This window comes from Sander lucioperca, chromosome 15 (genome assembly GCF_008315115.2).
Source record: "Sander lucioperca isolate FBNREF2018 chromosome 15, SLUC_FBN_1.2, whole genome shotgun sequence".
NCBI classification, from domain to species: Eukaryota; Metazoa; Chordata; class Actinopteri; order Perciformes; family Percidae; genus Sander; species Sander lucioperca.
Window position 1 is genome coordinate 19,365,886 of NC_050187.1, and position 15,662 is coordinate 19,381,547.

General features: G+C 42.1%; 1 protein-coding gene across 4 annotated transcripts in view; it reads left to right on the forward strand.

Annotated features, from left to right (window-relative positions):
• The window catches only part of slit1a (slit homolog 1a (Drosophila)), an 87,936-nt gene that overhangs the window by 34,369 nt on the left and 37,905 nt on the right, over window positions 1–15,662 (forward strand). For all 4 annotated transcript variants that reach the window (XM_031304994.2, XM_031304988.2, XM_031305004.2 and 1 more), the window contains exons 5-6: window positions 14,268–14,339; window positions 15,221–15,292. In XM_031304994.2, coding sequence (XP_031160854.1) covers window positions 14,268–14,339; window positions 15,221–15,292 — 144 coding nt within the window. The remainder of the gene's footprint in view (window positions 1–14,267; window positions 14,340–15,220; window positions 15,293–15,662) is intronic.

The following is a 15,662-nucleotide window of genomic DNA, read 5'->3' on the forward strand; positions in this document are numbered from 1 at the left end:
TAAACATTGAGATTTGCACAGAGCAGTAAAATACACCCAAGAAAATAAATAGCAAAGTTCAGCAGGATGTAGCATTGTCAGGTAATCATACAAATGTGTACTTACACACACACACACACACACACACACACACACTCCCTATGTCTGGCATATCCATCATAGCCTCTCGAGGCCTCCTGTTCTTGCTGGAGGTCAGAGTTGAAAATGGTAAGACGCCTGCATAGACAGTGTGTGTGTGTGTGTGTGTGTGTGTGTGTGTGTATATATATATATATATATATATATATATATATGGTAGCCAGATCTGTGCAGAGCCTCAGTGTTGATTAGGTCTAGACCAGTGGGGTGATCTATTGCCATCTAAGAAACACAAACCAAATGTATGTCTGGCAACAAGGCAAGTTAACACATATGATGATATATGGCTTGAAGTTCTGGGGTCAGCTGCACTTTTTCTCCGAACAGTTGATGGTCTTTCTTGTGGGTTTTTTGATAGTTGCAAGGTTTTCTTGTCAGATACTTTCCCTTGAGGCAGACATGGTATAGAAGAATCTCGGCAGGCATCATTAATGCAGAGCACATTTCCACTCTGCCGTTGCACATTTCTTTTGTTTCCTATTTGACTTGGGTGATTTTATATTGCCAGCCTATAATGTCCTGTCCTCCCCTGCATCTTTATTATCCTTTGTTTCTCCTCCACCACCCTTCTCCTCCTCCTCCTCCTCCTCCTCCTCCTCCTCCCTCTGACTTTTCCTCTCCCTTTTTTCCTGGGTGGTAAGTTTTAATTTCATGCCCCCTGCTCTGGCAGTTGGTCCTCTAGTGAGTGCCAGGCTGGCTTTGTGACACGCAGCTTCCTCGGGGGCTATCAGTCTAACACACACACAAACACACACACGCACACACACACACACACACACACACACAGCCGCAAATATGCATGCTCTCAGCCCCGGGCTATGCATCATCATCCAAGCAGAACTTATGGCAATAAAATGATCCAGAAGTTGCTCTCAAGAACACACAAAGACACATGCTGTCAGAGTGATTACACAAGCAAGCGTGGTGGCATGTTAGTTCAACTCCAACAATGGGCTTGATTCAGTGTTCACACTTTTGGAACAAAAAGCGACTGTATTCCCACTTATCCATCATAGCTGTCATTGTTACAGTAATTTATCTCAGGTATTGGCCACATCTGGCTAACGAAAGTATTCTAACTGTACTGGCATGCATTCATTACTCTACACAGACGACTCACAGCCCTGGGGAGTAATCAGTCTTTATGCTAATGCTTGTGGATGATGATGGATGTGCTTTAGCCTCCATTGTGTTGGACTCTATCTGTTAGAAAAATGAAATACTGTTTCCTTCATTTACCGATATATTTATCTTTAGACGCTGTTGTCAAGATTATTATTATAACAATTATGTTGAAATGCACCTTTGAAGAGTTTAAGATATTTTATTGAGTCAACTTGGAGTACATTTAGGTAAGCAAGGAGATACTTTGTGTGTGTGTGTGTGTGTGTGTGTGTGTGTGTGTCTGCCTGCATGTTTGTGTGAATGCTTGGCCCTGGTGGTAATAATCCATGCCCACGGCTGCACCTCTGCAAGGCTTCATTAACCCTGAAAGCTCAGTCTTCTCAGGCCTCATGTTCATCTCCTGATCATTGCAGATCACATCTGCTGCTCCAGGCTGGTTACTCATTAATGAAAACACCTCAAGGCCTCAAGCTTCTAAAATATGTTAAGGAATGCAAGAGGGTAATATCCCATGCCAAATCAATGAAAGAGTCAAGTAGACCTTCTGTTAACCATTTGGTGAAAGTTTTTGTCTTAAAGAGACAGTTGAATCAAATCACTAATTAATTTCAAACTTACCCTTTATGGCATCAAACCATGTAGTTAGTTTTGGTTTTTGCTGGGTTTTTTGGATATCTGTCAAATTCAAAGGAGGTGAATGGAATTGCATTTGTGCAAGTCAAAGCATTGAAAAACTACATATGAGCAACGTTGTCTTTCCAAAAACAGTGTTGCGGTCATGCTGGATAATCCACAGACCTCTCTGTGAAGAATTTTCATTGGAACTACTTTCACCAAAGAAATAGTTCCAACGAAAACTGTTCGCATTGAGGTCTGCCATAATACTATGAGGAATAATTGTGAACGTCTTGTTGGTCATAGTAGGAGATCATCTATATCCACGAGCTGAAATTGTTATTTTTTGTCTGTCATTATGTAGTAGTTGTAAGGTTTGCTTCACTTATTCCCCTTACATTGTATGTTAGTTGTCAGTGTGGGAGGATCTGGGTATTCCAGAGCAGTCACTGATGTCCATTGTTAAGCTCTTTTTCTCAGGACGACTCCCACCCACTGCAGCACAGCTGGGACCAACTCCATTGTCCTCTCCTTCCTCTGCCAGCCTCAGTCTTGCTCTCACAAACAGAACATACATACAAATGTATGCATGCTTGCAAACACACACACACACACACACACACACACACACACACACACACACACACACACACACACACACACACACACACACACACTACCCTCAAGGCTTAGTCACAATTCCAGCTGGGTACCTTTTGTCTCCTAGCAACCAGCACCTCTGCAATTTCTGACCTTGCACCTCTAGTTTGGACTGAGAACCCATCCCGAGATTAGGATTGCACACATACACACACGCCCGCGCATATACACATGCATACACTGAATAGAGTTGACTTGCTGCCTGAGTGAAATTGAATTGTTCCTAGCCGAAAAACATTTCCATACAAAACAAGCAGTTTGAAAATGTAAACTTAAGCTGTGAAACATGTTAAATGTCATTTTTTGTAATCAGTTAATTAGTCATTAATTGATAATGAAAATAGTTAGTGGGGTCCCTAAAGTCACTTAAAAAATGGAAACATGATAACGTTGCTATTGATGATTACAAGGCAATAGTATCAAGGCAAACTTTCCTATCATTCTTCTATATCCCCAAGTAAATGAAAGAATGTGAAAAGTTTCTTCAGGCAGTATAAATAAAACACAATATAGCCTGACAGTGTATGACATATTCAGACAGTGTAGCGGTAGCGCTTGGCTGTGAATCAATTCCTACACCGAAAGAAACTATGGCAAGGCTTCTGTATAGGCTACAATGACACACAAGTCTAATTCCACCTTCTGTTTGTCACAAAGTGGTGTGTGCAGCAGCGGCTCTTGTCTCCAGCTAACCAGTACTCACCTATATTGTGCAATTTGCATAGCACTGAGTGCAGAGATACGGGGACGAGATGCCTGAATTACTGCTGATTACATTGCTGTCTTGCTGCATTAAGATAACGTGTGTGTGTGTGGGAGTGAAAGCACTATATGTATGTGCGGGCATGCCTCGGAGGGTGTGTTTGTGTGCATGTGAGTGTGTCCTGTTAAAGATAAGGTGATACATGCCCGGGATGAATTGTTGTCTTGACGTCAGCCACAATGCACCTGCCTCATACATCAAGGTGAGCAGGAGGCAGAATGGGTAACCGAGGGAAGGCCCTGCAGCCTTTATTGCTCCAGCCTCCATCATTTCACCTCTCTCTTCTGTGCTGTGGGACAACTAAATCCCCCACTCAGTGCAATGTGACCTTATTTTACCCACAACAAAATTATGCATATATGTACTCTATGTACTCTGTACTGTATGTTTATGGCAATGCACATCCAGAAAATGTAAAAGGAAAATAAAAGAGAAACTGGTTAAAAGTTTAGAGAAGTAATTGTATATCCAACTTTAACAAGATGAGTTAAAGGGGAATCAGACATGTTTTCCTTCCAATGAGTTCCTGTATTTAGAGTAGGTGTCCTTGACTGTGTATTTCTAGGCAGGTACCTTTGGGCTGTTTTTGCATTTAGCTTTCAGAGGGATTTGGACAGAGAGCAGGCACGATATAAAGGTAGCTACTCTGCTCACCTTCCCTCTGGCTCCTCTCCTCTCCTCTCCTCTCCTCTCCTCTCCTCTCCTCTCCACTAATACTTTCCATGTGTGACAGCGACTGTAAAAGCTTAAAGTAATGACCAGGAGGTTTCACTCTAGATTACAGTGAGTCTAGAGAATAGAAGAGGCCGTGTACGAGTTCCTCAGAGAGAGGAAGGCAGAGGAAACGAGAGGATGATCGATGCAGGGGTGCATTTTGGTCAGCAGTCATCAAATCTCCCTATGTTTCATGTTTTTTTTTACCCTCTTTTTCCCTCTGTGTCTCAATGCAACTCTGCACCTCTACAAACTGCATGGACTCAATTAAGTGTCTTGAAGTGTGTTCAGTTTACATGTTGATTGAAATAGCTCCTGACTATGTGTGTCTTTGTGACAGTCCTGTGATCTGGTATCAGCCGCCTGTGGTTAAGTGTGGTGGATCTGTCATCCCAGCGGCTCAATAACACTGACCTCAGACCAGCTCTTCCAGGAAAAGCTGCCATCCGATCTTCATGATCAGTTTTCCACTTTCTAGGTAGCCAGCCGTTCACAAAGAGGCATCTTTAACTACTTTAGTAAGACCACACAGTGTGTATGTGTGTGCTAGAGTGTGAGCAGCCACACATATTGGCTTTGTTGTCTTTCTAAATGGCTGTCTCCTTCCCTTTTACTCCTGTCCCGACTCAGTGTAAAACATCAGTCCAATCCAGCAAAATGATTTCCAGGCTATTCTCAGAGATGGAGATCATTATTTCTGGCTTGCTGTGTGCCCGCCGGCTAATGTAGGGATAGGTAATGGCAGTGATAATGGACCTGTTGAGAGGTGTGTTTGCCCTCACCCTCCCTCTTTTCCTCTCTGTTCTTCTCACACTTTTATTCTATTGTCCAGCAGGTAGACAGCATGATGGATGCACGGGGCTTGGCTGTGTCCCTGTGCAAATTGGCGCTATGGTACACCCCGCCGTCAGTTGATGAAGCGCCTGTAAGCGTTTGTCATGATCGATGCCGCTCAGCCCTACTCCATCACTCAGCTTGACTGCCAGTGAAAGGCTTGGACACACTCAGAAACACAAGTAGACATAATGGTAGGGGGAAATTAGGGTGAATCGAGAGCTGAGAGAAAGGATAGATTTTCTCCATTTTTTTTCGCCACGTTAACTCTTTCATTTGCTTCACGGGTGGCAGCAAAGCACACAGCCAAAATGCTTGCGCTCATATGGGATTTTTAAGCCTACAAACACACATAGACATCATGAATCACTTACAGTGAAAGAAGAGATGTGGGCAACAGTTAAACTAGCTATGTCTTGATTGTGTGTGTGTGTGTGTGTGTGTGTGTGTGTGTGTGTGTGTGTGTGTGTGTGTGTGTGTGTGTGTGTGTGTGTGTGTGTGTGTGTGTGTCAGCCCTCATGTGGGCTTGATAAGTTCCACTGACATTGTGTTTTCTCTTGGTGGTTGTTGAGTGTTCCAGTCTGGGAGCGCTGTGTGTTTCTCATTGGTTGGTGAGCTGTAGATGATTAGAGTGGAGTCCATCCATGAAATCCCCTTTAGGTCCCATAGAAAAGAGACAGCGTGGATATGTGTATAATGTGTATAGTGTGTGTGTGTTTGTGTGTGTGTGTGTGTGTGTGTGTTTGTATGAGAGCGAGAGAAAAGGAAGAGAGACAGAGAGTGTTATGCTAGCTGTATTTTTCAACATCAGAACAAATCACAAACCCTCTCCATATGCGTCCACACAGCCTCCTTTTTCCTGACATTAGAGAGTTGAATATATAAATGAGGGCTCTGCCATGACAGTCCGTGGGGCCTGTTGGAAATGAGATAATGCTGCTCTATGACTTATTTCCTGAAGTACATATGAATAAATAGAGAAAGCGACACAGCAGAGGAAAGAGAGACTATATTCGAGTGACATGCAGCTACTCATTCATTTTCCCTGGCGTTTGTACTAGTTTTTGTGCACTTGTGTTGACATTAGATTTCAAAAGAAAAGAACATCTACAGAGAAAAAGATGCTATTGAATTATGCTGCATTTGGTATTAGTGCAGTGTTTGTTTTTCATTAGGATTCTTTGTAGAGCCTATATTTAGGCCTAGAAGGGATACAGAGAGACATTCTCTCTTGGGTGTTTGTGTAAGAGTATTCCTAAAGCAGCCTGTTTATTCCTCTCTTTATAAAAGCAGCACTTTCTCCTTCCCAGCTTATCAAGTCCTCCTCCCACTGAGCTCCATCCAGCTCTCATCTCCGCCTCAAAGGGACTAGAGAAACACCTTACACACCCTGCATGTCCTATATCTGTGCCTCTGTGCATGATAATTTGTGTGAACATGAATGAAGGATTTTATTTTTAAGACTGTATTTTGACCTCTGGATGATAACGGTAATCATGATGATGATGATGATGATGATGATGATGATGATAGTGGTGGTGGTGTCTGGCTCCCTTGTCCAGATTGCTGCATGGAGGTACAAATCATTCAGGGTAGACAGGAGAGAGAGAAAGTGAAGGGAGACACAGCTAGGAGTCATGTTTATCATTTATTTGAGCGAGAAAGAAAGCATAATGTGAAGGTGTGGAAAGAGAAGGATGAGAAGGGGGGGGCATGAGGGTGAGAAGGAAGGCGCAGATACTCTTGACCGCACACAGAAACACTCAGTCACTCTCTCCGGGCCACACAAATACACACACACACACACACACACACACACACACATACATGTCTGTGTTTTGGCAAGCACCCAAAGGCCCTGTAGCCTCAATCCATACTCCTTCTCACCTCATTCTCTTTATGTTATCCCCCACTCTTAACACCTTCCCTCTTTTTTCATCTGCCTGACACTGCGAGTTCCTTGTCTTCTACAGTTCTCTGTACCTCGACCAAAGATAGGTCAAGTTAACATAGCCAGTTTCTTTTTTCCCTTTCGAGTGGGCCTTTATGCACTCAAGACCTTTTTAAAGCTCAGACATGGGCTTAATCAAGGGATAACATCTAGGTCCTGACTGCTTTTTTCTGCCATGCATTCTTATGGTTTGTTGTAGCCTCCCCTCGATTGGCTGCATCAGCTGTAGCTCCTCCAGTGACAGGGCTAATGGCTCCATTTCTACTCTATGTCCAATCATTAACTAACCACTTCCTTACCTGCTCCTACCTACTGGTATCACATCACTGAGCAGTCTTGAGTTGAGATTATAGTCAAGCCAAGTGTCTTTTACTAGTCAAGTCACATGTGTTAAAAGTAGGGCTGCCAATCGATTAAAAAATTAATCTAATTAATTACAGACTCTGTGATTAATTAATTGAAATGAATTGCATACATAATTAACGGTGCCTGAACCGATACTTTTTAAGAAAGTAAAAAAACAAAAAAAAACAAAGGGTACTAAACAACAGTTAAAGAACGGCTTGTTTATTGCTAAGGCCATATGGTCAAAATTAAATGTTGTTAACATTAATAGTTATACATTAATAATAATGTATAACAATAACTTATTTCACTAGTAAATTGCTGTTGAACGACAAAAACAACCACCAAGGACATTTACAATAACTTCAAATGCACCACAAAGCTGTAGTTTACCAGTTTCATTGAACGCCCCGTCTGTGTTGTTTTTCCGACGGCAGCTCGGCAGCTGCAGATTGTTACATCCCGCTGTTGAGTCACAGTCCTCTACAGTAAAACTTTACACCGTTCAGCGTTAGCTGTCAGCATTGTAACCGTGTTTAATCCAGCTACTAGCTAGCGGTAGGCTAACGTTAGCTGCTGTCGAGTATAGTGTTAACTAGCGTCACATGCAGCGGTGTTTGTGTTCCCTGTATCGTCTTCAGAGCATCAGAGAGAAGCGCAGACATATCAGTGGCACCAGATTTCGGTAGCCAGGGTTGGCAGGAAGAAGATTTTTACAAGTAAATGTTCCAGTTAATGATCCCAAGCAGCACATTCTCGTCTCCCTCCTTCATTTTACAGTCCAATGGTGGCTAGAACGGCTCCTTGTCAAACGTCAATATGGAATGGATTAATCTGCGTTAATCTGCGTTATTTTTTTCTCAGATTAATTAATCGAAATTAACGCGTTACTTTGACAGCCCTAGTTAAAAGTTAACTACAGTTTTTTTTAATAAAATTACATTTGAACATTTTGCATTCAAATGTAGGTTAAAAAAATGTTTATTTTATTACGTAGATGAGGACTAATTCGGTCTAATTAATTAAATATTCAAGGTTCATGACTATGCAAGGCCTGCCTGTTGCTGTCTTCTTTTTTTTTATTGTTCTGGGATTTTATAAAGCCAAAGTCTTAAGTCAAATCAAGTGTTTTGAGAGTCCCCGTCAAAACCTATAAACTTGTTCATTTCAAGTCTGACTCGACTCCAAGTCTCAAGTCTAAACTGTTCTCTTTCCTTAGCACATTTTAATTTCAGGAGCACTGCTGCTTACTGTACCATAAAAGAGTACTAATATGAGCCATTGCTCTGACACAGATTAAGACAAAATGTGGAACACAAACAATGTATGCATGTTTGGTTTGTTTATTTGAATGTATTGCTCCTTAAGCTCCATCTGTTGATACATTTCCAGGTTCAACCACTTCATTCTGAAAGCCCACAGTTTATGTGTGTGGTTGTTTATGTGTGTGTCTACTTGTGGGTTTTACTGTGCAGGGAGGAAGAAAGTAGTTAGCAGTTAGTGGCAGCACACTGCCATTCTTTTAACAGCCCTCACACACCTCATTAACTCTCTTAATGAGTAAGTAATCAGACACATTCCCCTTCTGTCTTTTCTCCCTCTTTTAATGGAAGAATGAAATTAAGAGCATTTGGCAGGAATAAACATTTTCTTATCATGCAATCGAGTCAAGGAATCAAGAAAACAAACTCTGTTTTAGATACACACACTAAAATAAATGCACTTAACGCTGGTACATATACGAGCACCACACAGGCGCCTCTTTTCAGGATCAGCAGTTATTTATCAGTATGAAATCAAATCAGGCACAAATGGAGCTGACCTCAAGCCTTGTTCACTGGATATGATTCTACTCTTTTAAGACATTGATAAAATGTTTTCTTAGCTTGACCTTAGCTTGATCTCTAAATGTGTAATTGTACGATATAATCAGAGATGGACTGAAGAGACAGAGGAATGAAATAGGGGTGAGAAGCTGTGAAAGCAGAAACAGTACAACTTGGACTACTGAGGATAAAGTGTCATTTACATGTTGAAAGAGTTCTATCCAGCACTTTCAGGTAATTATCTTTGTTTTTGAAACGCAAAAGCACTATAAAATCATCCAAAATCATCCAAAAAATCATCTCTAGTTGAATGCTATATCCCGAGAAATGCCAGTATTTTGAAAATACTGTTTTCCCACTTCATACAGTGTAAATGTTCGACTAATACCAGAGTTAGTTTACCAGAAAAGTGCAAACAAAGACAAAGAGAAGGAGAAAAAAAGTGGTAATAGAGAACGCTATGTGTGAAGGGGGTCCATGAAGGAGAGACTTTCACATAAATCCTTAAATGGTATTTCTCCTCAGAGAAACCTCTAAAACCAAGATGTCAGAACTTCAGATCATCCCGTCTAATTTATGATCCACTGTGTCAACCGCTGTTGTCAACTAACTATGGAGGCAGAGGTTATGAAATCTTTAGGACAAGAAAGAGGCAATTGTTTGTGTTCGCATGTAGGCATGTGTGCGCATATGTCCATAATCATGTTTTCATGTATTCATTAGAAGTTATATTACTTACCCACAGAGTACCAAACTGTGGAGCCTGAAGCCCTGAGGGTTTTAACCAGAAAAAGCTGTCTGCTCTAAAGGTGGCTGAGCCATTGCAGCATTCCTAGAAACTCATTTTGCTGTCAGAAATAAAAGATTAAAGAATTATAAGTGTCATTATCATAGGTGTAAAAAACCCATCTCTTTACGCTGCTTTTTTGATTGGTGGGATTAACATCTCATCGTTTGGGCAGCCACGGTAGGTATTTGTGTCATTCAGAAGAGAGTTGTGTACAGTATTAGTGCAGTGTAGCCTACTGAGATAGAGATCAGAGGTTAATGATGTGAATCAGACAGGAACCAGACATTACCTTCAACGTGCGGCTAATCTCCAGACCAGGCGCCTTGAGCTATGTCTGATAACATTGCTAATTATCCCAGATATAGACTGCAGGGCTTCTTGTAAATAGGCATATCAGTAGCTGAGTTTATTGTCAGAGCACTTTACACCAACTAAACGATACCATTGTTTGTACAAGTGAAACCTTAAAAATCCTGACCACAGCGTTTTAGGGGGCTGTAGTTCACACAGCAAGGACACACCTGAAAACATGTGTGTTACCTCATCATTAGGGTTACAATGGGAATGAACTGTGAGCAACGTCACCTAAAGAGAGCCAGGCTACATTTATGAACTAACTACCCGCTTCGAGGTATGTAGTGCATTAAGGTAAATCTATACCAGGTCTAAGTCATTTGAACACTGACTTTGCCACACTCTCGCTTACTCAGGCATTGGTTCACACACCTGTAATGAAAAAGGACTGGTGGGCATGCTGTGTGCAGGAAATAAGGAAACAAAAAAGTTGCAGGTCTGACATCATTACCGCACTCTGTGAGATGCCTGGGGGCCTGGACTGGGGCTGGAGGCTGCAGCCATGCCTTGGGATAGTCTTCATAGCATTGTAATGAGTGCATGGAAGGAGTCTGAGCAGTGGAGAGTGTGGCATGGCTCTGAAGGTTTTCATGAATCCCTTTAACCTTAACAGAGCTGTGCAAGTGGAGTGGTTGGGACCTGTGCCCCTGCTTCTGATACTTCACTTTGTCTGCTCTCTGCTCCTGCAGTACTTCACAATCTGATGACCCTGAGGTTAGTTAAGCCTGAAGCAACATCCAACTCACATTTTAGAAAGTGTGTATTGGCCAGACATGAAAATGATTTAATGGAGAAACAGAAGACAATAAGTAAGGAAAGTGTTATTTCTCAATGCCAGTTTGGTTGTTGACTATGTTTGGGCTGCTTCTCAAGTGATGCACTGTGGTGGTATTTGCTGAAGGGCTGTAACATTAGATTTACTGGCATGACTTAGTGATGGAGACCATGGTGGCCAATATCCCTCTTTGCGGTGACTGTTCTCACATAATCGTGTCTGTTTTTGAAGGGTTCAGTGCTTCCCTGGAAATCTGCTTCCAAACTAATCAGAAATGTCAAATATCTCGGAGCCAACGCAGTCGGGGCTGAGCTTAGAAAATACCAGTGAGGGGCAACCACAGACTATGTAAAATACAGCATGGTCTCCCACAGAAATGTCCTGTTTGCCGTTTTAAGAATGTGTAAATGCAGAAATGTAGCGTTGCTAAATTTAATATTGCTCTGGCTCCCGTAGGAGTTGAACGCGTCGATAAATCCTTATAGGACACAGAAGACTACAGACTCCAAACCATGACCACTGTGATTATTCTGTTATATGTGACAGAGGAGAGAAAGAACCAGGCATAGGGAGAAAGGCAATATAAGTAAATGAGAGAAAAACAGACTTTCTGGCACGATGGATAGCATCATTTAGGGTTGTCATGGGGCTTTTTTTGGGCACACATTGTCCCAGAACAGACCTACAGTTAGAAAGCGACCTCCCACGACCTCAGCATCTAATCCAATCAAACAGCACCATAAATGGGAGCATATAGATCACTCCAGCCAATCGTGTTATAGCATGCTAATTGGATTATGGGGGTTTTAGTGTTCGGATTCCACCCCAAAGCTTTCATTTTACTACTTACACACATGGCATTGTATTCATATTGTCAGAGCCTTCCTGCCTCGTCTTGCTTTCCAGCTTCTCATGTCTGTCGCCATCTCTCTGTCTTTCTTCCTCTCCTTGCACTAACCTCTGGCGCTCCAACAATGCTGTCCCATCACAGCAATCTGTGATAATTTCTTATTGTAACCTGGGAGCAAACACACACATTCAGACACACACAGAAAAGACATACCGCACTCCTTCCATATGTCCAGGGGGAGAAGTCATTAACAGTGTGTCTGTAGTACGGCACTATGACATCGCAGTGTGTTAGTGTGTTTGTTGCAGGAAGGTGAGAGGATTAATTAGCCATCAGATAGAGTGCAGGGCCAGGTAGACCAAAAGCATTCCTCTCGCAATGAGCCGCCTTGATAAGAGGCACCAATATAGCCCGGGTGCCAGACTGACTCAGCTTTCAACTCTGCACTTAGGCTGTTTTGCCAAGAGAACAACAAAGGAGCTGGAGGGAGCACAACTGTTCTGGCTCCCATGCTTGCTACTTAGGAGACATGAAGGTGGTTTGATGTTTGGGACATGATTCTGCAATATATGGCAGACTGACAGAATAGAAAGATTATTGTTGTGTAATTGCCTAAATTGCCTGCTAACTGTGTTGCCTGAATATCTCTGTGAAAGCAGATGCTATGCAGATCTGCAGAGGAAATAAAACTCCATAAAACCACAGATGATAAAATTAGATGGAATATTTATGTTCTCTTTGAACACAAGCCAGCTACGACGTGTGTGTTTCATTTGCACATCTCTATATGCACGTCACATTTTTTTGTAAGTTGGGAATAACAGCTGGATAAAGCTGTTGTCTGTACTGTTGAAATGTGATGCAGTTAAGATAATTAGACAGCTTCTTTGTTAGTTTATCCAAGGTATAAAGGTGATCATTTTATGGCCATTCCCACGTAGTGTCATGTCATGATAAATACACGGCCATCTCCTAATGGGGTGAAACTGTAAAGATGGGGCAAGACCCAACAAGTCACAATCAGCTGCCAACATACAGCTTGATCGTTATAGGACTTTTACTGTGTGCATGCATTCATGTGAAATATTGAACTATGCATGTTCATGTGAAATGCCTCATTTTATTTTGGCAAAAGTTCAACAGTTGCCTTGGATTTCATATATTAAAACAACAAAAAATCAAACACACAAATTCCATTCATTTATTTCGCCTGCAGCGCACTGTTTTAATTTCTGCTGCACCATAAAGGCACAACCAGCCATTCATTAGATAGATTGCACAACACAACCGCTGTGGTGTGTTTTGCTCCCCTCTTTTGTATCCCGTTTAAACAGTGTATGTGCAATATTCATTCCGAGGAAAATTCTGGAAAGGATGACCCAACGGGGACATTAGACGATGTGCTGCGGGAGTCTTGGCCACTCATAACATTACCCCATGGGGATTTATAATTGTAGATACTTGTTTTGTGCGTCATGGGAATGCGTGCTGTGGTGTACATTAACATTAAAAGAGTAGAAGTCATCAGTCTCATGCAGAACAGTTGTGTTGTGCTTCAGCCTCTCTATGAGCAACCATAAGTACTCTGTTTACGTCTGTCAGAGCTGTGGGAGCCCTCTGTGTGTCCGTGTGTGTGTGTGTGTGTGTGTGTGTGTGTGTGTTTCAAGACAGGCCTCTCTGGCAGCACCCTACAGTTTCCCTGTGTAGTGTGTGTTTGTGTAAAAGAGGGGCAGAGCCTTTCTGAATGAGGTTAGCTCACCATTTAAACGACAGACAAAAGACTCTGCTAATTAAAACTATGGCTACTTGTGTTTCACTCACTCTCCTACCCTCCTTTCCTCTTTGACCCTCCCCTCTCTCACTCTCTTACTTTCCACACACATGCACTTTTCAAATGCCTAATTTGTACCCACCGTTAGGAGCTGGACACACACACACACACACACACACACACACACACACACAGCCTAATAGTAAAAGGTAATGTTCTTTGTGCCGCATCGTCCTAATGACTCCACCCCACAGGATCAGCGAGAACCCCTTATTGGTCGCTGCCCTGCTGCCTGTTTGTTCGGTCTGTGTGCCGGCAGTGAGTTGGGCACCTCACACCAGAGTGTGGTCAAGGCACAGAGAACAAATTATAGCATGAATGAACAGTGAATAATACAGCCATTATAAAATAATCACTCCATTGTGAGTAGAGCTCTCCATGCAGTACCACACCTCAGGGTTTTGGCAGACATTGGAGAGAAAAAAGAAATTGCCTTTAGCTTTCTGTTCTGCACCGATGAGTGCGGTAAAAGAGGGAGTGACACTGAATATAGTGTGAATTCTGCTGGTTGAAATGCATACTTTAAACACTAAAAGTCAAACATTTACAGAGGAAATTGTGTTAATATTGCTTCCACAAAAAAGGTTGTATTACACTTTTTTTTAAAGAGCACACCCTGTTCAACCAAACCAACCAAACCAAGTCATATTCAAGGGTAAGTTATGTGTAACTTATGCCGACTTATTTTCTCCACAGAGATCTGAGTGAGAACTTCATCCAGTCCATCCCCAGAAAAGCATTTAGAGGAGCTACAGACATCAAAAACCTGTGAGTACCTCACCCTTTCCAGCAGGAATGGATGTAACTGCAACTAACGATTATTTTCATTATTTATTGATTGGTCTATAAAATTAAAAAAAAATGCCCATCACAAGTTCCCAGAGCCCAAGATGTCTTAGAATGTATTGTTTTGACTGACAGTCCAAAAGACAGTTTATAGAAGTCTAAGACAATCTGAAAATATTCACATTGGAAAAACTAGAATAAGTGATTTTTAACTTAATTGATTAATTGGCTTTTAGCTTGTGATGTTCTGTTAGTTAATAACTCGATGAAATCAGCGATAATAAGTCAGTAAAGAGTGAATCAGGATTATCCCGAGCGGAGAAAATCACACTAAAAGCTACTGTAAGTGAACAGCAGATGAGTGTGCTCCATTCAGTATAATTCCAGCATGTTAACATATTTTTTTCTTTATGTGGCTGAGTTAATGGCCCTCGCTAAGAGTAAAACATTATGTGCAAATTGGTATGTGTGTGTGTGTGTGTGTGTGTGTGTGTGTGTGTGTGCATGTTCAGTGGATTGACTCTGATTGAGTAGACTAACTATCTCACACACACACAAGCAGCTCCCCAAAGATGGCTTGTAGCAACTGTGATTTACATCGTCACCAGATGACATGCACATCCACACATGGACACATAGATTTATGAGGTGTATCGACAGAGATAAACAATCAGTGAAGTCCTCCTTTGCTTCACTTCTTGGGGGTTACATGAGCTGCAATGACTAAAGCATGTATTGATTTACCATAGTCCATCATTGTACTACTTACTGTATCAATGATTACAACTACTCTACAGGGAGACAGACAGATTGTGTATGTGTCTTGTGTAACAAAGCTTCTCTCTCTCTCATGTGCTCTGCAGCCAGCTAGATAAAAACCACATCAGCTGCATTGAGGATGGAGCCTTCAGAGCTCTCAGAGGCTTGGAAGTGCTGTAAGTATTTGAAGTGATGTTGTTCATCCAGTCCCATATTGTATCATTCCAATAAAGTACTTGCTGCTAATAATCATAACTAATATATACACATAGCGCAGACTTTTAATTAGTCCGGCCATGGTATGCCAAAATACCCCCAGTGGGCCTCATGAGGGGGCCTGCATCAAGCTCCATTAACTCATTGTTCCACACAGTTAACAGCAGCGTTCCCCTCCATCACATTAACACCACCCCCACCCCCACCCCCGCCCCCTCCACCCGCACCCCCGTCCTACTCCTCCACCTCCATCTATACCCTACCCAGCCCTGGACGGGCCACCTGACAAGGGAATCCAACCATCTTGATTCCCATTCAAGTGAGCATTCC